The sequence below is a fragment of the Dermacentor andersoni genome, chromosome 2 (assembly GCF_023375885.2).
Source record: "Dermacentor andersoni chromosome 2, qqDerAnde1_hic_scaffold, whole genome shotgun sequence".
In the NCBI taxonomy this organism is placed as follows: domain Eukaryota; kingdom Metazoa; phylum Arthropoda; class Arachnida; order Ixodida; family Ixodidae; genus Dermacentor; species Dermacentor andersoni.
The window spans coordinates 132931181-132956309 of NC_092815.1; the positions used below are offsets into that span (position 1 = coordinate 132931181).

Below are 25129 nucleotides of genomic sequence, written 5' to 3' on the forward strand. Positions count from 1 at the left end.
TTGTGTCACCCAGAATGCCCCGTTGGATTTTATGTTTGTCTGCGTATAACTACAGCCTTCAGTACAGGCGAGGCCAAGACAACTCCAACGCCAATGCACTCAGTCATCTGCCAGCTCCGGGAGACGAAGACGAGCCACAGCCACCTGGGGACGTGCTCCTGTTGGAAGAGGTCGAGTGCGCACTGCTGCAGGTGGCGGACATCGCTATGCTGATCAAGAAGGACAAAGTCTTATCCATGGTAAAGGAATGGATCCTTAGTGGCTGGCCGTCAACACAACTGAACAGCAAGTTCTCACCTTACAAGGTGAGGAAGTCAGAGTTGTCATTGCATCGTGATTGCATACTGTGGGGGAATTGCGTTGTAATTCCTAACACAGCAAGAGAAAGTGTGCTTCAACTCCTGCGTGCAAATCACCCTGGGATGAGTGCCATGAAAGCGTCAGCTAGAGGGCTCATGTGGTGGCCGAAAATGGACCCTGAAATTGAAGAGCTTGTATGGCACTGTCAGCCATGTCAGAGTAACCGGCAAACAATCCCATGGTTCCAGTGCATTTCTGGATCAAGCCAGATCAACCTTGGAGTCGCCTACACATTGATTTCGCTGGCCCAGTTAATGGAGAAGTATTCTTAATCGAGGTAGACACGTACAGCAACTGAGCTGAGGTCGAAGTCATGTCATCTATGAAGGCTGCAGCTGTCGTCACCAGCTTAAGGAAGATGTTTGTGACACACGATGTGCCAGACATTATCGTTTCAGATAACGGCACAGCCTTCACTTGCTCGGAGTTGCAAACGTTTCTAAAGTGTAATGGTGTGCATGTTATTTTCATTGCACCTTCTAATGCCACCAGTAATGGTAGGGCAGAGAGTATGGTAAGAGAAATTAAAGAAGCATTAAAGAAGCAACAGGAAGGTTCAAAGCAGAGCAAGATTTCGCGGTTCCTGTTTAAACAGCACATGACGCCACATTTGGTCACGGGAGAATCTCCGGCAGAATTAATGATCGGACGAATGCTGAGGACAGCCTTGGACAGACTTCATCCAGACTGGCAATATGCGCCTGAACTGGCAACACGCGCCTGAACTGCAACGACCGCAGATTAAGAGGTTCCGTGTCGGTGGCACGGTCTACGTTAAAAGCTTTTGTCCAGGTCCAAGGTAGAAGGTGGCCAGGGTTGCGGCAGTCCGAGGCCCGGTGTAGTACATCGTCCAGCTAGACAATGGCGAGCGCCATCACAGGCACCGGAACCAGTTGAGGAGCGCCTGGACGAGGCTCGAAGCCGATCCAGTCCCAAGTGCAGACTATCACGTCAGGCTTTCTCCTACAGCCAGATGGCTTCAACAGCTGCCGGCCAGCACAGAAGCAACCGCAGGGGCAAGTCCGGGCCATGCTACCCAAGACCCGGTCGAGCCGCAAAGATCAACACGCTTTTGACTGCCAGTTGCACGTTATGGCATTGATGACTAACCAGACATATTGGAATCGTGTAACGAATCTTCGGAGAAAGGAATGTTGTGTACTGATATCGCATGTCACACTGAATTTTCGTGAGTATCACTTATCAGCCACACAAGCAGCAGTCGGCGGATCACATGTTCATCACCCTATAAAAGAGAACTGCATCAATAAACGTTGTCTGTTCCACCCTGGCGTCCGGCTGATACACAACAATGGGAAAAGATAAGATGGCAACTATCAGTGCAGTGTAAGCTTCACTGAAGCAATGTAAATACAGTTAACATATATTGATTTGACATAGTCTGCAAAATGAGCTCACACTATACAATGTTTGGATTAAGTGACGAGTCTGAAATGTGCTGCAAAGTAAACATTTATTTGCCTTAAATACAATATTGTGGCGACAGATTATGCCACGCGCTATGCCATCACCAGGGTGCTTCCAACAAGCTGCGCCACAGATGTCGCCAATTTTCTTTTACGCGACATGATTCTGCAGCATGGTGCTCCACACCAACTGCTCACAGCCCATGGTCAGACATTTTGTTCTCAAGTCATCGCCAACATCCTGCAGTCCTGCTCCACCAAGCACAAGTTGACTCCATCTTACCATCCACAGACCAATGGTCTCACTGAGCGTCTGAATCGTACCCTAACAGACACGCGTGTAAAGTATGTCTCGTCCGACCATACTGATTGGAACCTTGCCCTACCCTATGTCACTTTTGCATGTAATTCTCCGTGTCACGACACTGCCGATTATTCTCCGTTCTTTCTGCTGTTCGGCCGAGAACCCACATTGCCACTGGATGCATCCCTTCCATCCACCGCAGCAGAGACCAGCAAGTATGCATTTGACGCCATCACCAGGGCAGCCCAAGCACGCGAAATTGCCCGTGCTCGCCTTCTGACCTCTCAAGAGAAGCAACGGCGCTTATACGATTGCCAACGCAGAGACGTCTATCTCTGGTACTCCTGTGGTCCCCGACTCGTCACGTCGGCCTGTCAGAAAAACTCCCGTCTCGGTACACAAACCCATATCGAGTGCTGCGGGCCGTGACTCCAGTAACCTACGAAATCGCCCCAATCAGTGCCAGTGCGTCATCTGCCCCGAATTCCACTGACGTCGTGCATGCCACATGCCTCAAGTCATATTACTCTCCTGTTATCACCGCTATTTGAACGCCCTGGGACAGTGCTTCTGCCGCCGGGGGTAATGATACATGCATATTGCATCATTTTTTGTGGCAGATGCATGCAGGCGCCCCAACGAAGACGACGAATGCTCTCTGGCTCTCGAGCTGTCGACTGAACTGGCCAGCACTGCAGTTACCTTTCTTAAATATACTTTGTAAATAATCTCCAGTCTTAATCCTTCGTTCGCGTAACATTTCAGAAGTCTTCAGAAGCAGGCACTATACAGTGAAAACATACACTGCAAATTGTGATAGGCATTGTCTTCATGCAAGGAGGATCATTCTGCTAGTCCAAGCCTAGCTTTCATTTCAAGACCAACTTAGATATGCTGCAGTAGTAAAGATTCGGTTGATGGCTTGAAAGAGGTTGCGTGAGGCTACAGCCTACAAACGAGACCTATTTAGGAATTGATGTCCTCGTACTCTCATTTTGGTCAATGTTCTCCTGCATGTACACATTTACGTGCAGTTCTCACCCTTTTGCATTCCTACCCTTATATAATTCCTCTTCTTGTTTTCGTTGACTTTTCTGTACACAGCCCCCCATTTTGCCAGAAAATATAATGTACAGCAACTCTACCATGGCTATTAGCACACATAACATATACGTGTGTCATTCCCTCTTGTTCGAACTATCCTATGTTCAACACACAAAGCTCAAAACAAATAGCTTTTCCTCCTTAGAAAAAATATGGGCACAGATTGAACCTTTAAAAAACAGTTGAATTCAGCTGCAAGTGCAGGCTTGCAAGTGTTTTTGACATAATCAGATGTTTAAACAGAGCCTCTGTATGTCCTGTGCATGTCATTTCTTTGTCCTGCTCTTGCATTCCAGTGCATTTTTGGTTTTTTTTGTAAGAGCGACAAACAGTTAGGCTCTTGACACATTTTCAGGTACACACTCGGTTATGGAGCTGGTACTTTGTTATAAGGGCAAAAAACAATTGCCTCATCATTTTTGGTAGTGTGTGCTAAACATAACAATGATTATTGGCTTATTTCATGACCACTGTAGGACAAAGACCTCTCCCAGCAATGCCCACTTACCCTTGTCTTGCATCAGCCGACTTTATTTTATTGCAAGATCTACGTGAAAGTAAATCAACTCAATTGCAACTCTGCCATTGCCTATAGCCAAAAGAATAAAAAATTATAAGTACAAATACCACGGCTGTACATCACTGGAAAAGGCAACACGGAATGGCACCATGAACCACTCATTCATTCTAGCCATCATCTGCACTCATAAGGTTGGCAGAATAAGGGGACACCCACTCGCACTCACTCACCAATATTTTTGCAGGCTTTGTACTCACAGACATTTGTGCACTCCCACTTGTTGGCCTTCATTCATGTTCCTACTCGCACCTACTCATACTTATAACAACACTTACATTCATAGTCACTTCCACTACTTACCAGCACCCACTAAAGCCCATAGTCCTGTCCAAGCCCACTTTCCAGCACTTATACACACATATTCACATCCACTCAGACTTGCCAAGAGTCATTCAAGTTAATAGTCACATTCACTCAATTTCAACATTACTGATTCACATTAACCATTCACATTCACATTCTTACCATTCAAATGCTCACATTAACAAATACCGACTCCTGTTCATGCTCACATCCACTCAACCTCACCGACACTCACTCGATCCACTCGAACTCATGCCCACCCGCACCTTTAATTCATCATTCATTAATGCTCTATCTTATGCCTCTAAAGTGAGTGCGGAGCGAGTACGAGTCAATATGCTCCTGAATGAGTATACCGACCTATGTGCACACTACTAACCTTCACACAGACTCCTCTGTCCATGTGGCAGTGATGGACATAGAACTTAAGCTACTGGTAACATTCCCTTCACACTCGGCTTTGCTGTGAAATTAATTTACATTGCTCAGAAAACAATCTTACGTTATATGCTTTTGATTTGCGAGGATGTAATAGCTGCATATGTTGCCTCTAAGTTATGCATGGGCATTTCTAAAAAACCACTTGGAACAGTTAAATCAAACTAATGGCGTGTTTGACTAGTTACATTGGAGCACTCTGCTGTGCTTCAATGGTCATGCTAGACAGCAACGGAGCTTTAATGTGAAATTAAAAGGCCCCAAACCACCTCTGATGCCTTTTCACACATTTCAAATAAACATGAGCATCATGTATAGAATGCCGTGACAATCACTTTTTGGTGAATGCGGCAGCACCACATGTTGTGGTGACACCGCAAATTAAAGAAGAACCAATCCCATGCTTCTCTCCTGGCCTTTCTAGTGCCTTCTTCGCCTCAACAGTCTCAACATTGTCTCAACAGGGTTCACCAGGTGACGTCGCCAGGGTAAAAGTTCTCAAATGGTCGGTTGAAGAGGGATGACAGCACCAGCACGACGAGGACCAACTGTGTGTTCCAAGAAAGAAGAAGGGCTTCCTCTCCCCATTGTGCACCGCTAAACCTTTCATGAAACTTCTAATGAGTGGGCATCACACAGAGTACACGGATAATCGTTTCTTTTCGTGTGTTGGTGGGACCTGTAGCTTTCACTGCACTACACCGAGTTGCATTAGAGTATGAGTTGAGGAGAAGAGAACACCAGTGGGGAGAATATAGTGAAAGTGAGTGAGAAACTGCAGTGGCTGCATAGTCATTCGTCAAACACCTGTAACTTCGCTAATATGGCACCATTAAAAAAAAAATTATTTAGGTTATGCATTCATTGTAGACTGGTACACATTAGTCAAATAAGTTTTGAGCTCAGAGTGCTTTAGGAGCCCTTTAATTGGTGCCCTTTAGGAGCCCTTTAACTCGCAGGGTTGTCTGAACAGACCAACCAAGCGCTCTCCTCGATGATAGGAGGTCACTTTTGTTTGCTTGAAAAATGAATAACATTGCCTACACTGAGCGGCTTGTCTTATTTAACTGGCTGACAAGAGGCGAGGAGCACACTCAAGTGGAGAGGGATTCAATGGGGCCGAGCCAGTGCACTGAAAATCGTTAACCAGATGAAGAGGGCGATTGGTCTGCTTTCCCTTACTTAGCTTGCGGTGGCCGGTCCAAAATCGACGCGGCATGCAATGGAAGCTTAAGAATGGCACTAAAACGGATCCTCAGCAAAGAAGCATTGGTAGAACAAGGTCGTAAACGTGCCGAAAGTGCTCGAAAATGTTACATGGCCACACAGAAAGCTTTATTATACGCAAATAAACCCATGCTCTCCGGCAGGTGCGAGTAGCCAGTGCCTTAGTGATCGGTAGTAGCCATCTTTTATTTGTTTCGGAATGGGGCAGCCTGCGGCTATTCAGAAGAAAATTCAGTTTTGTTCGGCATATTAATGCATCTTTAACACGTACGCGTCACTTTGCCGTGGTGAGTTTTCACGGTTTTGTGACGTCACGTGACAGGCAGGTGCAGTGGGTGCAGCCTGAAAACTCTTGACCAATAGTTGAGGGCTAATGGCGAAAAGGCGTCGAATCAGAAATAACTATTTTTTGTTTGTTCAGTCAAACCATGCGTAATCAGCGTGTACACGGCATATCAGATGGGGAGCTATCGCGGTTTTCGTTATGTTGCGTGACAGACAGGCGAAGAAGGGGTGGTCCAAAAATGTTTTTGACCAATCGCGGAGGGCTGATTGTAGAAATGGAATAGAAAAGTTTGGAATAGCTTTACGTTATGGTGCCCCAAGTTCAGAGAACACCCACCACTCCCCCCCCACACACACACGTATACGTTACAAATTCTTGCACCACATTCTCATATCCCGTAAATCACAACTTAAAGCTGTAAAAACCGGGGAAATTTTTCAAGGTAAGCAAAATCATGAAAAGAGAAGCCCACTGGCCACGTATAGACCACGTGGAACCTTTCTAAAATACCGCCAGTAATATCCTCGGTCTCTCTCAAGTGCATCGATCGACACCGGACACGTTGGGATCTATGGGCAATTGTGTTACTGGCCGACATTATGCTTGTCAGAGAATTGAGACAATCCTAATGCAATATTTGAAGCCAGCCATCCGAGCATAACCATTCCAGACATCCAAAAAGTGGACGCTGCTACTTTCTTCATCATAATGAATTCAGGACAACCTCACTTCGAAAAGTGAAACTGAACTAGCGCAAGAGCTAATGCTTTTAGCAGACGCGTGCGAGTGACGCGGCGTTTATGCCTCACACATACAGTTACGCGAGCATGAAGTGAGACTTCCTCCAGAGGCAATCTTGGTGATCGCTGTGAGCTCGAATGCTGGCTTCTTTTGGGCACAGTGCGTCTGCTGATCATGCCTGCTAAAAAGTGACAATCATCGTACCTCAAGGTCACGATTATTTCGCTGTGACCATACTGATGCCTCACTGATAGCGTCCTAAATGATGGAAAAAAAAAAGAAAGAAAGACTGCAGCTCACCGCTGCATGTCGTGAGGCCACAACAAAGTGGCAGCGAGCAACCTAGCAACTGCGCGGTAGCGGTGGAACAGAAAGAGAGAAAGGGCAAAGATAACTGGGGAGCGTGGTCTGGCACAGGGTCTGTGCTAACGATCTGCCACCAAAGCGAGTGCAAGCGGCGCTGCCCCGTCGTCTTTTCCTTGGTATTTTCGAAGTGGAGATTTCAAGATATCTGAAGTTAGGCATAGAAGGTTTTCGATATAAGATGTGAAAAACACATGGGTTGACAGCATGGCCGGAAAAAAAAAATTCGACTTAGCTGATATTTCGAGATATCAGAGTTCGTGTCAACAACAGTTTACTGTAGTTAGGGTTCTGCATTTTCAGCATTTAACTTCGGCAAGATATTGAGCTTATGTTTTTGGACTTTATCATTTCTTTACTTTCACTAGATTTTCAAATTATGCAAACTTCGTGTTACATTGGGAGTTATTGGATATTATAAAGAATAGGACCCATGCAAAGATGTGTTTGGGTATGGGTATGTTCACTGAAATGTATGTGTACTTGAGTCTTTTACTTACTATAGCAGGTGTCTACAATATGCGATTTAAACATGAGTATATAGTTAACGCGGTATCACTGATGGCAGTATGCACTACTTTATAAATTACTGATAGCATAGTCTTCACGGTAGCACTAAAGATTTGGAAGGCTAGAAGACTGAGTGCACAGTGAGAGAGAATTAACTGACTGCCATAGAAGACAATGCCTCCAGAACAACAAGAAGTCAGCAATGTTGGCAGTTATATATAGTCCTGATGGCAAATGAACTTGCTAGCGAGACCCCACACAAGCTGTTGCTGTACGAGGCAGCTCAAGCTTTACACTGACTCACAACTTTAATAATAATAATAAATCATGCCGTTTTATGTGCCAAAACCACGACCTGATTATGAGGCACGCTGTAATAGGGGACTCCGGAAATTGGGACCATCTGAGATTCTTTAATGTGCACCTAAATCTAAGTGCACAGGTGTTTTCGCATTTCTCCCCCATCGAAATGTGGCCGCCGTGGCCGGGATTCGATCCCGTGACCTTGTTCTTAGCAGCCCAACACCATAGCCACTAAGCAACCGCAGCGGGTGACTCACAACTTTCACCTTGCACCAAAACAATCTGCATGTATATACTTCAGTGCATATGTCGGCAAAATAAAACTCACTCAGACATGCTCACCAAAATTTGATTAGCTAGGCTCATTCAGACGGAGACTCACAGGTCGGTCTCAGTCTGTGTAAGTCAACTCATGAGCGAGTTCACCGATCTATGCTTGTGTATCTGTACCTTCACAGGTAATGTTGAACTTCTTTGTATCCAGTGGCAGAAGCACAAGATTTGAAATGGTTCTGGAGCAGCTACAGTAATCTAGGACATCTAGCAGACTTATGACGTCAGGTGTGATGATCATATTAAATTGGTCATGACCATAGTTGAGCAGTGAGTAAAAACGGACTCCTTGTGTTGCGAACTGCTTTGCGTAATTCAAGAGTGCTTGACTGTGTGGTGCTGTGGTCCGTATTGGTCCTTCTTTTGTTGGACGTGATGTCGAAGGTCTTGTGTTTTGTGACTAAATATAGCAAGCGTATGGCAAGGTATCGTACAATATTACAGGAGTTCCCTGTTTTCCACTAGAAAACAAGATATGCCAGAAAATGTCCATCTGTGAAATATTCACCGATTTGGACATATCTTAAAAACACAGAAGAAAAAGAAAACAGGCATTTAATAGTCGGCAAATGTCATCACGTGAGCAACCTTCTTATAATATGAACTGAGTGCCTTGCTGTTTCAAGCCAGACATATGTGGCACCACTTATGGCGAGGTACAGGGCAAAAGGCACCTGTTCCCAGCATGCAGTCATACAGGAGTTAGCTATATTTGAACCTGAGAGTTAAAAGCAAAAGTTGCATCAAAGAGAAGTCGCTTCTGTGCATTGTGGCTACAGATGTCACAACGAAAACATGCACACCACTGTGAAGCTACAAATGCTAAAAGTTGTTCAATTATCATGGTAATATAGTGTGGGCTCGACAAGGAACGTGCTGGATGAGAGCTGGACAGTACACTTTTCCAAAGACTGACACTTTTTGTTGGGCCCATAGATTACACATGCAAGTACACGAAGTAAACTTAAATGTACAGAAATGTTTGCCCCTGTATATTCCGATTACTCTGTTGAAGCTTTCCAGACATGTTTCTACATGTATGTGTGCTTCCGTGCATGCATTGGAGGAGGGTGGGCAACCCAATGTGGACAGTGGGAAAAATATTAAAACTTGTAAATCATCCTCATCACTTTTAGTGGGTTACATTGAACTCTCTATGTCACATTAATTTTGCCACCTTGTAGTTTTTGTCATAAATTTCGAGTGATTCATTGCTCTCTCGACAGCATCACTAGGCAGAGTATCACTAGGCTGAGTATCAATGGGCACAAAATTGTATCCAAGCAACTGATTACAATGAAGGTTTGCAACATATCGTACCCTAATTACACTACAGATGTTGCTCGAGATGTTATAATACCGGTAGCTCAATTCTCACCAAAAGTTTATCCTTGAGCGAAACACTATGGAAAATCTGTGTGCAAAGTGAAATGCATATGGATCAAATACAGGTTTTGTAAAAAATTTGTTGATTTCAAGTGTTTAAAGGTGACACACTACTTTTATCAGCTATATTTACCGATGTTCTGAGAGAACTCAGCATTACAGAATGTTTATATTTAGTAGAAATGGGGAAAATGTTACTGTGTCACGAAAGTTTACCATTTCTGACCTAATTACAAGGTCAGAAGTGCGAACATCCTCTAATAATGAATCAATTAAAAAATGCTTGCAAAAGAACATTTCCAAAACAACATTTTACGACTCGCAGCGCATAACCCAAATTTCCAATGAGGACTGGTGAAAGGTGCTTTAAATTGTTTTTGTACAGGCACTTGTAGACAAATGCACAAACTTGAAGATGAGCACAGGTGCTAACTAAAACAAAAGATTAAATGCTGCAAGACAAGTTCAATGGCGCGATGAGATCAGAGCAGGGACACATCAAACAGATGAACACCTGTCTTGCGACAACAAACATTTACATGCAAGTCAGCCCTGTTGTTTGTTTCTGTTTTCATAAGTGTGTTGCTACAACATGCCTGCACATGTCTTTACAGCAACAATGACTAACCAACTAGGCACACAAATATTATCTTCATGAAATTCTTTCAATTATTATGCTCGAAAATACAAATACAGCACTACACAAAATTAATAACAAGAAGAGGAACTGAGGGACTCGATATGAAACCAACAGACAGTGAAGCCAAAGAAACCATAGAGGAAATTAACTGTGGTTTTATTTTAAATGTAGATCTAATAGGGAGAAGGGAAATGAAAGTGGACTAAAAGATAACTTGCCACTGATGGAAGCCAGGCCCATAACCAATTCAGCTAAAGCGACAGCTATCCCTCCGTTAACTTCCTAGAATACTTGGGTGTACTAGATCTGGCCCTGGGAATGTTATCCAGCGAGTAACGCTGGCTAATGCTACCATGGCCAGATTTAGTATACCTGCACCTATACTCAAGAAAGTTGGCAGAAAGATAGCCATCTCAGTAGTTCAATTGGTAGAGCAACACAGGCATAATGCAAATATTGTGGTTTCTGCTCTCACCTGTGGCAAGTTACTTTTTCATACACTTTAGTTTCCCTTTTCCTCAATACTTCCAGATTTCAATTGAAAGCAGTTATACCTGCACTATGACTTCCTTCACTTCATTGTCTTTTGGCTTTATTATGCAAAAGGCATACGCTAAAAATAAACACTAATCTTTAAATTCCTTTACAACTTGCAACAACTTGATTTTCATATCAAGATGTTTTTCTTCTCTGACTTTTCTCATGTGCTTGACCAGAGACATTGCAAAATATTCGAGATCGTCCGGTGGTTTGCACGATTTGATTGCATTAGAGACTTGGACTAATGTGTTTAATATTAATTGATCCTCGTCCTTCTTTTCCATTTTCATTCCCCTTGATGTCATAGCTGCAAACCAAATGCTTTTCGATGTCTCTTGCTCATGACTGCATGCCAAAGCTTGAGTTGCTTGTGACGGTGGCCTGCTGCTGTGCGCCGGGGAATCCTCCAAAACCAGCAATTCTTGGAGCACCGGCGACTCCCAAGGTACGAAGGAGTCTTGAAATTCCAGAGACTCCAGTAAGACTGCGGGCAATGTCAAAGCTTGTGCGTGGGATCCTTTGTCTATGGATGACAACTCAATAACTACGTCAGAAAACTGGCACAGCTCCGGCAAGATGCCAGCTGCACTTCCCTCCTCACTTGGCGAGAGCAGTGGTGGAAGATTGCTGGATGTCCTGCGTGTGACTGTAATAATGTTTGCTCGCATCATGAACATGCACGTAAATAAAGTAACGGCCTCAAGGCTGAAAAATGAAATTGCAAAAGTCCGTTCACATTAGCTTTAAGGCGCCATTTTCATTAGAAAGCAACACCCAGACTTTGTCTGGGTTTCATAGGGATGTAAGTAGCATGCGTACACAAGCACAGTGGCGTAGCAACAGGGGGGGGCCGGGGTGCCGTGGACCCCGGGTGCACGGGGCCACCAGGGGGGGACGGGGGGTGTCATATACGTCTGAAGACACCCGAAAATTGTCGATATCCTCGCCTTCCTCGACTACACCTGGTGGGGAGGGGGGGTGACAGAAGAGCTATCGGCCCCGGGTGCCAGACGACCTAGCTACGCCACTGCACAAGCAGAATGAACATTTTTTTCATCCACTTATTTAAAACTGTGGATTGTAGCTTCTGAGCTTTGTTTTGCTTCTGATGCTTTCAAGCAGTTCTTAAAGGGGCCCTGAAAAGCTTTAAAATAAACGCAGTGAGAAAACGTTACCAATCTGTTGTAGAGGCTGCTGCAAACATGTGAGCCAAATATTACTGCACTGGGGCCGTATTCTGAAACAATCACTTTTGGTGATACAATCACCTTGGCCACACTTTCGCCATCGGCATATGCTGATTGGCTGGTTGAGCACTACGTCATCCGATTTTGCTCAACCAGCCAATCAGTGTGTGCCTGATGGTGATGCTATCGCCGAAGTGGATTGTTTCTGAATATGTCCCCTGCATGCAGCAGGAAATTAACAATCTATTGTCAAATACAGCAAAAAATTGCTTGCTCTGGCTTACATAACACTGTTGCGATGCTGCGTCATTAAAAGCAGCTGGCCCACCAATGCTATTGGCTGATTTCATGGTTGAGAGAGCATTCTAAGTATTACATAATTGCCAATTTTGAGTTAAACAAATGAAAAATATATATATGTGTGCGATCTCAAAAAGAAGGGGAAATGATTTCATCTTTTCACTGCACATAGCTGCGTCTGCTGTGCATGGCCTCTGAGATGGCAGCGGCGGGCTGCGAAGTGTAGCCCACTGCAGTCGCCACAGGGTGCTACAATGACCCCTGCCACCACTGTGACACCAAATTTTGGTCGGGGCTTTGCCCTTGTGGCTTCTCTGCTATGCAGCTTCCAGCATGCTAGTGATGAGGAAAGTAGAGCGAAAAAGCTGGGTATGGGAGCGATAACTCCACTTATGTTTGAAGGATTCAAAAAATTTTGTGGCATGAGACTCTTGAGATGACGTCCTTTAAGAGTGAGGCCATTCTACGATTACTTAGAAAAGTGTTTCAAGGCCCCTTTAAGAGATAATGAAGCCGAATGCATAAAGATACTACCCCATATACCCAAAACAATGACATTTGGTATGTTCCAACGTATAGAAGTATATATAGACATCAAGCATTGCACTACAACTTACGAAGTTTACAAAATCAATACAAACATGTAATAAGCCTCACTTTTAAAAACCTGCACTAGTGCTTCGTAAACATGGAGTAATAGCATTGTTGTTCATGTTATGTTTTAGCACAACGTTCTATTGTGTTGTGCTGTATCTACTTGAAATGTTTTTGGCTTGTTACTTTCCTGTTCTCCTTCCATTTTTTATTTTAAATTCATGTCGTAGTAAATTACTTTTGTTAACTCAATGTATAATGTCTAAACATAGTAGATAGGAGTCAGTGCATTTGTTGTTTGTATTTTGGAAGTTACTTATAATCATGCCTGTCGTCTTGCCATCTGCCTTGTAAGGGTTTCCTGGCCCTGTCAAGCTGTTTAAAGCAGTTTTTCGCTGGTGTTATGCCACACTCTGTGCCTTCATACAGGCAACAGGCACTCCTCCCTTCTCCCCCCTCCTTATTCTGAAGTGGCAGCCCTTGTGCTGGGCTTCAAACATCTACTGACGACCTTCAAAGTTCCAAGAAACTGCCGAGCCTTTTCCTTGGATCGAACTGAGGAGCCCAGGGAACAGAGCAACAGGACGAATCCACTCATAGCCTTCAGAATTCCACAGAACTGCTGACCACTTGCTGTGGAGACCGGTGGTATGCAGCTTGGATTTCTCCCTCGAGAAAAGAGGAGAGCAGCGTGGTTGACATCAGCACTGATCCTGCCTTGTTCCTGCCAAAGGGCTTTAAGGCAGAACTGGCCCACTGTTAGAAAGACAGTCACTACCGGCTGCCCCGCCGGTCTGGTGCACTTTTCAGCCCTGCTACTTGTATGGTATTACCTGCTATATGTAAATATTGTACACAGCTTTTTATCTCCTCTTTGTCTGCTCCAAAAGACCGTCTCTTGTCTTCGACCCCAAGACACAATACTGAGAAACCCCTCCAGAAAGTTTATTTTTCTCTCTCTCTTTCTGGGAAATAAAGTAAATTGAACCGTTATCTTGGAATGTGCTAGCAGCACTTGAAGCGGTTATGACAATCTTACAATTCAGTTGTCTGGAATAAATTGCAGTTTCTATTTTTTTTTGCTATTTTCATGTATGGTTCGTCAAAATACGGGCCGATTTTCCCATATGGGAACCCTGTTCACAAGACTGTGAACAAGGTTACCATGTGGGAGTCGATCCAAACCCATCTTGTGGTCAGTGTCTTCATCTTTTACCGAGTTCTGTCTCGTCTTGATTTTGTCATACTTATGATTACGACCTAGTCACTACTGAGGTCATGAAGTGCAAGGAATACATGCATTTACTTGAATCCAGAGATTTAAAGTGCCACTGTTCACTTAACATATTATTACCATAGTTACAGTACACTCCCACCAACACAAAGTTGCTTAAGTTGATTTTTTGTTTATGAGAAAAAATGTGTTAACGTATGGTTGGTTTCTCATAGGTCCAATGCAAAAGAAAGCTGCCTAAGATGAACTGCTAATTTGGCTTAGCCTAATTTTGCCAGTCACCAATAATGCCCGATACTCAGCTCGGCCGGAATCAGCAGACTTGGAGGGAGGCAACTCCGCTGGCTACACGAGAAGCACATGGTGTTTCTGAGGACATAAACAATGATGGCAGTAGTGACGATGATGTGGCTGGAATCATGCAGTGGTGACAATATAGAAAGATTAACTGACGAAGTCCTCAATGTGCTTTGCAGGCTGGTAATAAGGCAAGGACACTGCTGAGGCAACACAAGAACCGGCATCATCAATTACACAGCTGAAGATGCCATCAATGCTTTTGTGCATTTTGTGACAGAGCACAGATTTGCAGGGTGCCAGCAAGCAACAAAATGCTAAATGAAAGCTGTTTACTGCAGAGCGATGTGTTAACAGAGAACTAAGCAAGAATCGGCTAACTACTGCCTATTGAATTGCACACTACAGCTAGGGTCAGGGCACAAATCAAAAGAAACCATTTGCAAGTAGACGATTATTATTACTCTTTCTATATCAGTATTATTTTTTATAACTTAAACAAGTTCTTTTCTGTTTATTTTACTTGGCTAACCTCTTGTTTCCAGTCATTGGTTGCATTCTCAGCTGCAGTCTTAATATGCGACTGTTTATTTTAAGTAAATTCCTTTGTGTGCTTTACTGCATCAGTTTGTAACTGCTATTGTACCTGCTCGTCAATATTGTGCTTTACGAGTTTTATGCTCGTTTCTTTATGTGCCCCTGCACCTGCTATTTTGTACCTGCACTTATGCTTTCTCCCCCACCCTCCCCTTCCTTGACATTGAGAGACTTTGACATTTCCAACTTTATCTGGTATAAAAACTTTTCTGACTAAACCTGCACGAAGCAAGTTTCATTCTTTGTCCTTTGAATGTCTTAAGATTTCTGAGAATCTCTTTGGAGAGAGAACAGCAAAATTTTCAGGAAGAGAACTTTCTGTAAAATTTGACGCAAGTTTTGTAAAACGTACGAGCCAAAGTTCGTAAACTTTACATGTTCCGAAGAAATGCTGCGGGTAAGTACAGCGTATGATCATATACGGCTGCATTATTCCACTATATACCGGGGCATTTGTTCACACGCGGTTGAAACTCTATAGCTATAGTTTTCATTCAGATAGGAAAAGTTGCGCCTATGAAGACTTGCTCAACAGAGGCATATCCACATTATTTTGTTGTATGTTATGGTACCTGTAGCCACTAGAGGGCGCGCAATAAGCCAGCACAGGGGGGTGAAACGGCGGTGGTAGCATCAATACATATTAGTTTACACTTGTTTAGTAGCCATGCCTGCATTAACATTGATGCTATGTGGGATGCTTGTGGGACGTCTGTCCCACAAGTGATTTCAATGCACGCAATAGCTAGCTTTGTTAGTCCGCTTCAATGTGGCAGACATGGGCAGATATAGAAATTTAGTGTTCACATGCTGAATATGTGCCAACTCTGATAATCCAATCACAGCCACATACAGCCTGCTTTAAAAGCACAATAAATGTATATTAAGCAGCGAATGTGACACGCAGACATCAACGTTTCAGCATGCAACATTCTTTTTATTTTGCACAATTTTTGTTCGTTATAATCATACTCAGCTGAAGTCTGTCCCCTGTTAACATGGCATATTGCGCATACCTATCGACTGACAATGCAAGTCGCGAGCACATAGTTTGGTAAGGCAGCGAACGCATGGCCTCCGAGATCTGGCGGCGCACAGTAGCACGCGACGTAAAGCCTGACTGGCCGTTGCTTGAGCTAGAGTTTCTGCATATGGCTCCCTGCAGGAACCATGTACAGAACTCTAGGTTGTACTGACACGGCGCGCCGCCGCATGCCCTGAAGGTGTTGCACGATCCCAGTACCGATTCCGCACGCATATAATTCTCGATCGCAGATTGCGCAAAAGAGGCGATCGCGATCGAGAAGTCCGATCGGGTTCGATCGCTATCTACAGTGCACCCTTGTAAAATTCGGAGCATTTACATGTGACGGCAGCGTTGGGTAGCACAATTTTCGCTATCTCGGCTTACGTACATCGTTACACGTATGCGAGTTTTTATTATGCTCGCGCTTGGCCTGCCAAAGTGCAGGCCGAGCCTCAACAGAGGCATCGGTTTTGTGCCCGACAAAGAACCAGCGGCGACTCCCAGTGTCGCAGCAAAGATCCGAAACCACACAACTTGTTTCAGCCAATGCATTGTTTCAGCACACGTGCGGAAGTTTACATGCCGTCCATGAGATGTCGGCGCACAGACGCCCATGCATAACGCTTAACCTTTTACTATTTTACCACAATATTACGCTATGCTCATATCTGGCACTACCACACACTCGCGCCGCTTGCGCGTCTCCTCTCTACCTAAACCATTTGAATATTTCGAAAGCGCGGGAATCGGGTCCCGTATTTTCATGCAGTTTACTGTGCATTTTCACAGCTGCTGCTTTTCTCTTGCGTACTATGTACTACATAGTTGTTCTGTGTTACTACCATAGAATACAGGTACTACTTCCTTTGAGATCAATTAGCAACAGCGACACTTACTTGAGGCGCCGACGATACACTACAGCCTGCGAGTTCTTCCCACACTCTTGTCTGAACTCTGATGAGAAGTTGTAGAAACGGCACTCCTTCGTCGGCGAATCCGCCGAACATGCCGCCGGAAATGGAAAAAATTAGGCTTTCAGGCAGCAAACTTGTTGAGTGTGCGGAGAACAGGCAAATGGAAAACACTGACTAGGGAATAAACAAACCTCATTGCCGGGTGCTTATGCCAAGTTTATGCTATATTCTAGGCACTATATTTATGCTATGACGCTATGGCCTCAGAGAACTGCGCTTCGCACATTTCAATTGCAGAGACCATAAGTAACACTAATTATTTGCTTATAAATTGTTCTTATATCGTAACAGTTTTCGAAAAATTACGTTAAGATTGAAATATGAATATTTTTATGATAATATTGTGTTAAAGATTGCGTTTTCTTAGCAGCGTGAAGAATGACAGCTGCGGTAATGAGTTCTCAGAGTGCACATGTTGTGTGAAATTCGCTACTTATTGTAAATACAATGCTTATCATATGAAATATGATGTTTGGCAATGATAGTTTACGTGTACTTCTTATTGAAACATCAGTTTTTCTGTGCCTATCTCAAGCTTAAATCCCAAATGCCCTTTGCCACCGGACCATAATGGTAGGTCCTTTTTCATGATGCCTTGAAAACTGGCAGATTTTCGTTGAGGGTTACGGAACGGAGTATCGAGGTCCAACTCGATCCCCGCCGTTATTTCTCTAGCTGGATCGCCGATAGGCGGTCCTACATCTAAATAAAAAATCAGTGCAAACCGAATGCGACGGCATTGTAGGTCGAAAAGTCGCACGGCCGCCCGGCTCAATGTTCACTATGGCACCAAATTTCGAGCGTGTGCTTAAAGAATGCCGCGATGTTTTTCTTTTTTTTTTTTTTTTTCAGTTTATCAAACTGCGGACACTTCGCTAAGTAATCAGTGTGGTCACAAAATTAACTGCGTGTGGTTTTCCCGGTTTTGTTCATATTTATCGAGAAATGTACACTTGTCTTATGACGTTTCCGGGAGCATAAGTACGCCTGCGAGAACTGGAAATACATGTCTTGTTGAAAGTTAGCGCTGTGTGTTTGCCTTTCTGTGCCTCTCTCATTCTGCCTGCGCTACAAAAAAAAGTAGAAGGCACCACATATGCAAGCCCGCGTATCGTCGATTACAGTGTCAAAACAAAAAAGTTTTGCGTATATGTCTTTATGACTTGCCACTAACGTTCTGACATGCAATTAACCACGCAGACCCAGTGGCGATGTCTAAGCGACCGAAAAAGAGAAAAATAATACGAAGTAACAACGCATTCGAATGATACTGTCAAAGTAATTTAATGAATGTCTCGTGAGCGCGCAGGCTTTTTCGAGAAACTTCATCCTCTTTAGCGCGCGCTAAATTTCGACTGAACTACTTTGGTTATACGTGATCCGCTGTTATGTCTTTATTGATTTTAGGCATTGTCTTCTTCGCATGCATACGTACCAGCGCGGCGTAAAATGAAGACTTGGCAGTTAGCCAGTGTTTCCGTAAAGTGAACTTGTGAAGCTTGCTCCAATCGCCGCTTTGCTCAGTTTCTAGCGTGCTCAATGCTGCTAAAACATGACCAGGCGCGCGCAAGCTACCAGTGGGCACTTATTACGAGTTGATGGACATCGTGGTGTACCGTGTTCTTTAAGAAATCTGCGTTTCGCACACACACACAAAAAAAAAAGAAAGGGGGAGAGGGAAAAAATTGCGCCCAACGTGGGGCTCGAACCCACGACCCTGAGATTAAGAGTCTCATGCTCTACCGACTGAGCTAGCCGGGCGGGACGATTTCAGCTATGTATAATAGGGTATTTGTATACAGTTACATGCCTTTTACTTGTGTCGACGCGAACGGTTTAAAATAAAATTGTTTTATTGTGCTCCTTTCCGCTAGCCATAATACTAACCACAGCAGAAAAAACAAAAAAAAACAATCGTGCATCTTGAACGCATTCAAACGCTTCATTCGCAAGGTGTCGGCTAGCAAAACTAAAAGAGCGTAATGCATCGTCTTACAGCGCACACACACAACCAAGCAGAATAGGTATAATAAGCAACGACAATCTGGCTATCAAGGTTTAATATTTTCTCAATTGTACTTCTCCATTAGACAAGAAAAGGCTTAAATAACTTCATCTTGACACGCCACGCATTTGTCATGCACCAAGTATCATGCAGCTTAAATGCTATTTAACGCAAGACGGTTTCTGCGTGGTGCGGGATGAACGCATCCCATGCGTGGCGAAATTTGTTCTTGTAGCTAGTCGGCTGGACTCAGTGGTGCCCGGTCATCTTCAACGCTGCGGTCACTAGCAGTAGTATCGAGGGAGAAATTTGACACGCTCGTCGGTAACGGGTCATCCGCCGAGACGGTAGATAGATAGTCTGAACAGCGAAATATGTCCGGTTCTTCGTAGCGCAGTTGCTTTTTGTACTGGGGTGCCGGTTTCTTGGCAAACAACGGAGAAGGAAGACTTGAGAGGAACTTTTTAACGGTACTGCCACCGAAGGCGTTCTCAGCTTCAGTAACCTTCTCCTCCATCGCGTCGACACTTTCACGAACTACACTGACGAACTTCTCCAGCGCGTCGATTCGGTCATACACCTGTTCCAAACCTTTGCTTTTCTCGCAGATGTCCGGAAGCGTGTGTGTCAAACACAAGGTGTCGTCGCTGCGTACCATATTGATGAGGCCAGTGAACTCGTCCAGCCGCGCCAGCAGCTCATCGATGCCTTCGTCTAATATGCGCTTGTCGTTGCATATGTCCACCCTAAAGAACTGGCTGTAGTCGGCAGCGAGTTCTTCCATGAGCTGACGAGTTTGTCCATTTCCTGACGATGCACCGTCATTTACACCAGCTGTGGACGCCTCCATGGTCACTCACGCTGTCGACCGCCACCAATGCCACCACGCACAGCATTTAGCGCAGGGGGCGTAACCGAATAGTCGTATGCTTTTAAAATATCCCGATAGATGGCGAGACCTTTCCGCTCACTTTGGGTGACCTCGGTTACTTGACGTTCTTCGTTCCTTGACAGCATAAAGCACAAACATAGAATAAAGAACAAACTTAGAGAAGGGAAACTGTACCTTCCGCCGTGGTTCGAAAATAAGCAGCGGCAGCGCATGGAACTTACTTTGGGGGACGCCAGATGACGTTGCTCAAACCGGAAGCGGAAGTGCACATTTTTTTTTTTAGAGCAAAATTCAATATGGCCGTTTTTTGCTGGTCGCGTACGCTGGTACGCGCCGTGCTTGCCCTGCAGGCTATGCGGCATGCCTCAATGCCTTCGCTGCCGCGTAGGTGGTGCGTTCTAATTGCCAAGAGCCTCTACTGACGCCCATACAAACAAGCCACAAGTGAGTGAACAGAACGCGCGACTTTATTGGCAGAAGACAAGCAGTGTACATTCTCGTGCAATAGCAGAAATAAAGTTTGCATGTCGAGATACGCTGGAATCATTGACGCGAGCTCGTAAACGGCTCACCGTCGTCGTCGCACGTGGTGGTCAGGTTAACGAGCAACAACCAGCAGCGGAAACATATTGGACAGAGTGTGCCACTTGTTTGCAGCGACAGTCGCCGTTAAAAATGCCCAAATTGCATTGCGAAGCAATCGGGAGACGCAGGCATCTGCTACCGCAGCCTACACAGCGACATGGGCTACGCCAGATTTTAGCCATTCACTCCTTTCCAACCTGCACGTTTCTTTTCTTTCGGGGGCCGCTAATGTGTGGCTCACACTTGCTGTCTCACATTGTCTCACTATGGACAAGTCGCTTTCGTGGGCATCGCCTCCATCAGCTACTTTTGCGGTCCTTTCCAACCATCTGGCTATCAACTTCATACGCATCGGACTATGTAAGCACGTATGCTGGTCTCCGTTCATGCCTAATCGCGGCCGAGAAAGGCCAGAGGCACAATATGCCCATTGCTGCAGCAGGAAAGCGCGAACGGGGAGCACGAATCACGGTGCATGAAAATTGGGAGTCTATGTCGCTGTGCAGGCTGCAGGAGCGAATGCTTACTTCGAGAGACTGCTTCCCAGTGCAACCGACCAGGCCGCAATATTCTAAAAACATAACACTGCGACCATAACCAAGTGACATAACAGCAAAATTAAACAGCAATCAGTCACCGCATGAGGTTCAGACAATACATTATACATTGGCGACGAACCATATGGCAACAGTGAGCATTCACATACACGGGTCTCTTAGGGTACATTGAGCTGCCTACCTACAGGCGTAGTGCCTGCCTTCGTCGCACGTGGTGGTCTACTAACGAGCAACAACCAGCAGCAGAAACAGATTGGACAGAGTGTCCCACCTGTTTGCGCCGACAGTCGCTGTTAAAGATGAGCAACTTGCAGTGCAAAGCAATCAAGTGACGCAGGCATCTGCTGCCGCAGCCTACACAGCGACATGGACTACCCATCATTTTAGCATTGACTCCTTTCCAGCCTGCATGTTTCTTTTCTTTTGGAGGCCGCTAATGTGTGGCTCACACTTGGTGTCCCACATTGTCTCAATATGGACAAGTCGCTTTCGTGGGCATCACCTTCATCAGCCACTTTTACGGGCCTTTCCACCCAACTTCATACACGTCCGACCATGTAAGCACTTATGCTGATCTCCGTTCATGCCTAATCGCGGCCGAGAAAGGCCAGAGGCACAATTTGCCCATGGCTGCAGCAGGAAAGGGTGAACGGGGAGCACGAATCACGGTGTGCGTAAATTGGGAGTCTATGTCGCTGTGCAGACTGCAGGATCAAATGCTTACTACGAGAGGCTGCTTCCCAGTGCAACCGACCAGGCCGCAATATTCGAAAAACATAAAACTGCGACCGTAACCAAGTGGCATAACAGCAAGATTAAACAGCAATCAGTCACCGCATGAGGTTCAGACAATACATTATACATTGGCTACGAACCATCTTACGGCATAATGCTTGCCTTTGTCACATGTGGTGGTCTGGTAACGAGCGACAACCTGCGGTACAAACAGATTGGACAGAGTCTCGCACCTGTTTGAACCAACGGTTGCCGTTGAACATGAGCAACTTCCATTGCGAAGCAATCAGGTGACGCAGGCATCTGCTGCCGCAACCAACACAGCGACATGGACTACCCGGCATTTTAGCGTTAACTCCTTTCCAACGTGCACATTTATTTTCTTTCGGGGGCTGCTATGTGTGGCTCACACTTTGTCGCAATGTGGACAAGTTGCTTTTGTGGGCATCACCTTCGGCAGCCATTCTTGCGGGCCTTTCCACCCATACGGCTATCAACTTCATACACTTCGAACCATGTGAGCACATATGCTGGTCTCTGTTTTGAGCAAATCATGGCCGAGGTAAGCCACAAGCACAATTTGCCCATTACTGCAGCAGGCCAGAACGAACGGGGCGCACCAGTTACGGTGTGTGTATACTGGGAGTCTATGTCGCTTTGCGGACTGCAGGAGCAAATGCTTACCTCGAGGGACTGCTTACCAATGCAACTGAACAGGCCCCCACATCTGAGAAACGTAACACAGTTACCACAGCCAAGTGTGGCAGCAAAACCAGATTCTGCAATCAATCACTTCACTGTAGCTTGCACAAAGACCCAGGCTATCAAGGAAGAGGAGCAATCATCAACGAGACTAGGAATATGGAAAATGAGAAAGCTTGCATTCAAGAGAGAAGCCACTCTGCTCTGCAAGCATTGAAGGCTAAAAACATCAAGAAAAGTAAAATGGTGCATAGCACATGTGCATAGGTTAATGCAAGACGCATGCCGATGCTGCATCAGCTATTTCAGGAGAGGAATTGCGCATGACAACATACACTAGAAGATACTGCTACAGATATGTTAGGCTGCTAGACAGTGACTGGTATTAAGTATCAGCGAAGAATCGGTTGACCTTTATATTTGGATGAGGATGAATGACCTCTAACAAAAATGGGCAATGAGAAAGCTTGCATTTATAGAAGAAAAATTACACTTGGCACAAACGGAATTAACATGGCTAGGAAGCTGATTAAGGGCAAACTGATGGAACTCAATCTTTTGGCCAGCGTCGTCCGTGCTTGGTCAGATGTTGCAGGTGCACCTGAAGACGAAGAATTTCTAGAAAGTCCTTTTTGAGTTACCTGGATGACTCAACCAAATGTCCGTGCTGGTGGAATGGTGGCTGAAGCTCTTTTCAGTCTTGACACAGTCCTCTGCAGACTTGATATCTCATTCATATTCTTCTGCATGTGCTTCTTTGTTCTTGGTGTAAAAGCCTTGCAAATTCGGCTCCAGCCCCTTCCTGTTGGCGCAGATAGGAGCTCCTGTGATGACCAAGATGTGCTTGGCATAGACTCTGTTGAGGCAAAACGGTGACACATGAGATACAGCACAGATTAGCCAAATTTATGTGTGTTTTATATGTTCGAACCAATTATACTGAACCATAAATATGAACAAACATTCATATCTGCTGCAAACAGCAAGCCAATACAGCATATATCAAACATATTTATTTCTGAACCATGTGTTGTTTACCTTGTAGTAGTAGCCAATGTCCACACAATGACCTTGTTGTAGCAGGCAGCAGCTTCTGTTTAGTGCGTGGAGTGTGTTGCTTTATACTGGTGCCGTCTTCATTACTGCATGTCTGGAACAGAAATCTTGACTGAATCAGAAATTGAAAAAGCAAAGTTTTAAAATGCAAAAAGGTGTGACATATATGTTGTAATGATTTGCGACTACAGAACGCATGCAAATGTACACTGTCTGTTCTAGGGTGCTTAAGCAGCATGTTAAATAAATATTGCTATTGTCCATAAAATTGATGTCTGCCTAACTACAATGCATGTCAACAGCGCAAGTACTATTAAGATCACAAATGAGAACATTTGTGGGTTCATTTATACGCTAGAAGTGATCACACTGCTAGTTCCACAAGCAAATGCATGAAAGTCATGAAGCTATTAGAACTGATGCATTATTTTTCTGCACGAACGTGATGCACCGCTTCACTACTGCAAAAATAAATGCCCTACGGTAAACCAATCTGAACAGCAAGAACATTTGGAACCAACAAGTACGAAATATGGGTGAATTGTCATGCTTGCAACTGTTTAATACATTAAATTCTGTACTTTCACTTTATTTTACCAAAGGATTATTCGGTTTTGTGGACGAAAGACGTTGCCGGCCGACTCGAAAAAAATGTTTAATATGTATATTGATAAGGCTACTCAGTCACCTACAACCACGGCTACAATAACATGAAAAATGAGACGCGCGTTCCGATATCGCTCTTTCTTTCCTGGTTGTGTGTGTAAACCAAACGACAGCGTCGCAAGTGAAGGTTTATTTAGGAAACAGCAACTGAGATCCTCAATGCCCATATGTAATGCAGGATCTAGTTCGTTAACTTGTGCCCGCCTGGAAGGTAATGACACGGATATTATATAACGATTCAAGCAGCGGTGTTAAACGACTCACCGTTATTGCCGTTGTCAGCCGCAGCAAAATCCAGCTCCCGTTTCGATGCAGACCTGTTCCGAATGGCTCACGACCGAAACCCAACTGCCGGGCTTACATGTCCGCTTGCAAACACGTAACTTCACCCCAAGTTAAATAACGCGAGACATCGAAGCGCAAGAAACTAGTTTTAGAAACAAAGCAGTCTTGAGTGTACGAACGAATGAATCCGTGCCGCCGTGCACTCGGAAATACCGGTAAAAATTTTAAATCCAGGCCAGAGGTCACGTGAAAGATCGATGATGCTGAACGCTATTTGCGTTTATAATGGCGAAGAAACAATAAACTTACTAACAAAGAGCACAATATCTAATTAGCAATGATAATTTTGCCCTGTTTTTATGTAAAAGAAAATGCTTCGGTAATTGTAAGAGAAAGTTTGTAAGATAAAATTGCGCTTATTACGACGCCTCTACCGGGAAATGTTGGAACTAACGAACGAATCCCGAAAGTGATGCTACTACGTCGGCTTTGTTAGCAGCGGCGCGCGGTCGATTTTTTCGCCCTCTGTGGCCATTTGTTGAACTTGAGAGTGTGCTACCCCTGGCACAAACCTCAAAAACGATTTAGCAC

The 25129-nt window shown here is 44.7% G+C and overlaps 2 protein-coding genes, 1 long non-coding RNA gene and 1 other non-coding gene across 6 annotated transcripts in view; all 4 read right to left on the minus strand.

The window, feature by feature from the left end:
• LOC129387322 (uncharacterized) overlaps positions 1-17200 on the minus strand; it is a 37514-nt gene extending 20314 nt beyond the window's left edge. Inside the window, exons 1-2 of one of the 2 annotated variants that reach the window (XR_011892831.1) lie at positions 16978-17200; positions 8818-11491 (exon numbers count right to left, since the gene is read on the minus strand). The gene's annotated coding sequence lies outside the window, so the exon portion shown is untranslated. Of the gene's footprint in view, positions 1-8817; positions 11492-16977 lie in introns of those variants that run through there. The other variant, XM_055076240.2, reaches the window with a different exon arrangement.
• A 1543-nt stretch (positions 17201-18743) lies between these two features.
• Positions 18744-18816, minus strand: TRNAK-CUU (transfer RNA lysine (anticodon CUU)). Its single transcript has one exon. It is a non-coding gene; the product is annotated as a tRNA-Lys (tRNA).
• Positions 18817-19097: 281 nt separating this feature from the next.
• Blos4 (biogenesis of lysosome-related organelles complex 1 subunit 4) lies at positions 19098-19968 on the minus strand. The gene has a single exon (XM_050187551.3). The coding sequence runs from the start codon at positions 19908-19910 to the stop codon at positions 19296-19298; it is 615 nt and encodes a 204-aa protein (XP_050043508.1). The 5' UTR covers positions 19911-19968; the 3' UTR covers positions 19098-19295.
• Positions 19969-20401: 433 nt separating this feature from the next.
• On the minus strand, positions 20402-25101 carry LOC140216152 (uncharacterized). 2 transcript variants are annotated; one of them, XR_011892833.1, is made up of 3 exons: positions 24518-25101; positions 23570-23681; positions 20402-23387 (listed from the first exon to the last, which is right to left on the minus strand). It is a non-coding gene; the product is annotated as an uncharacterized lncRNA (long non-coding RNA). The 2 variants fall into 2 exon arrangements; XR_011892832.1 differs by having other exon boundaries at positions 20402-23681.
• Between the last annotated feature and the right edge of the window lie 28 nt (positions 25102-25129).

What these genes read in the sequence shown, in the direction of transcription:
- Blos4 (XM_050187551.3), bottom strand. Translation starts at nt 19,910, where the DNA reads ATGGAGGCGTCCACAGCTGGTGTAAATGACGGTGCATCGTCAGGAAAT.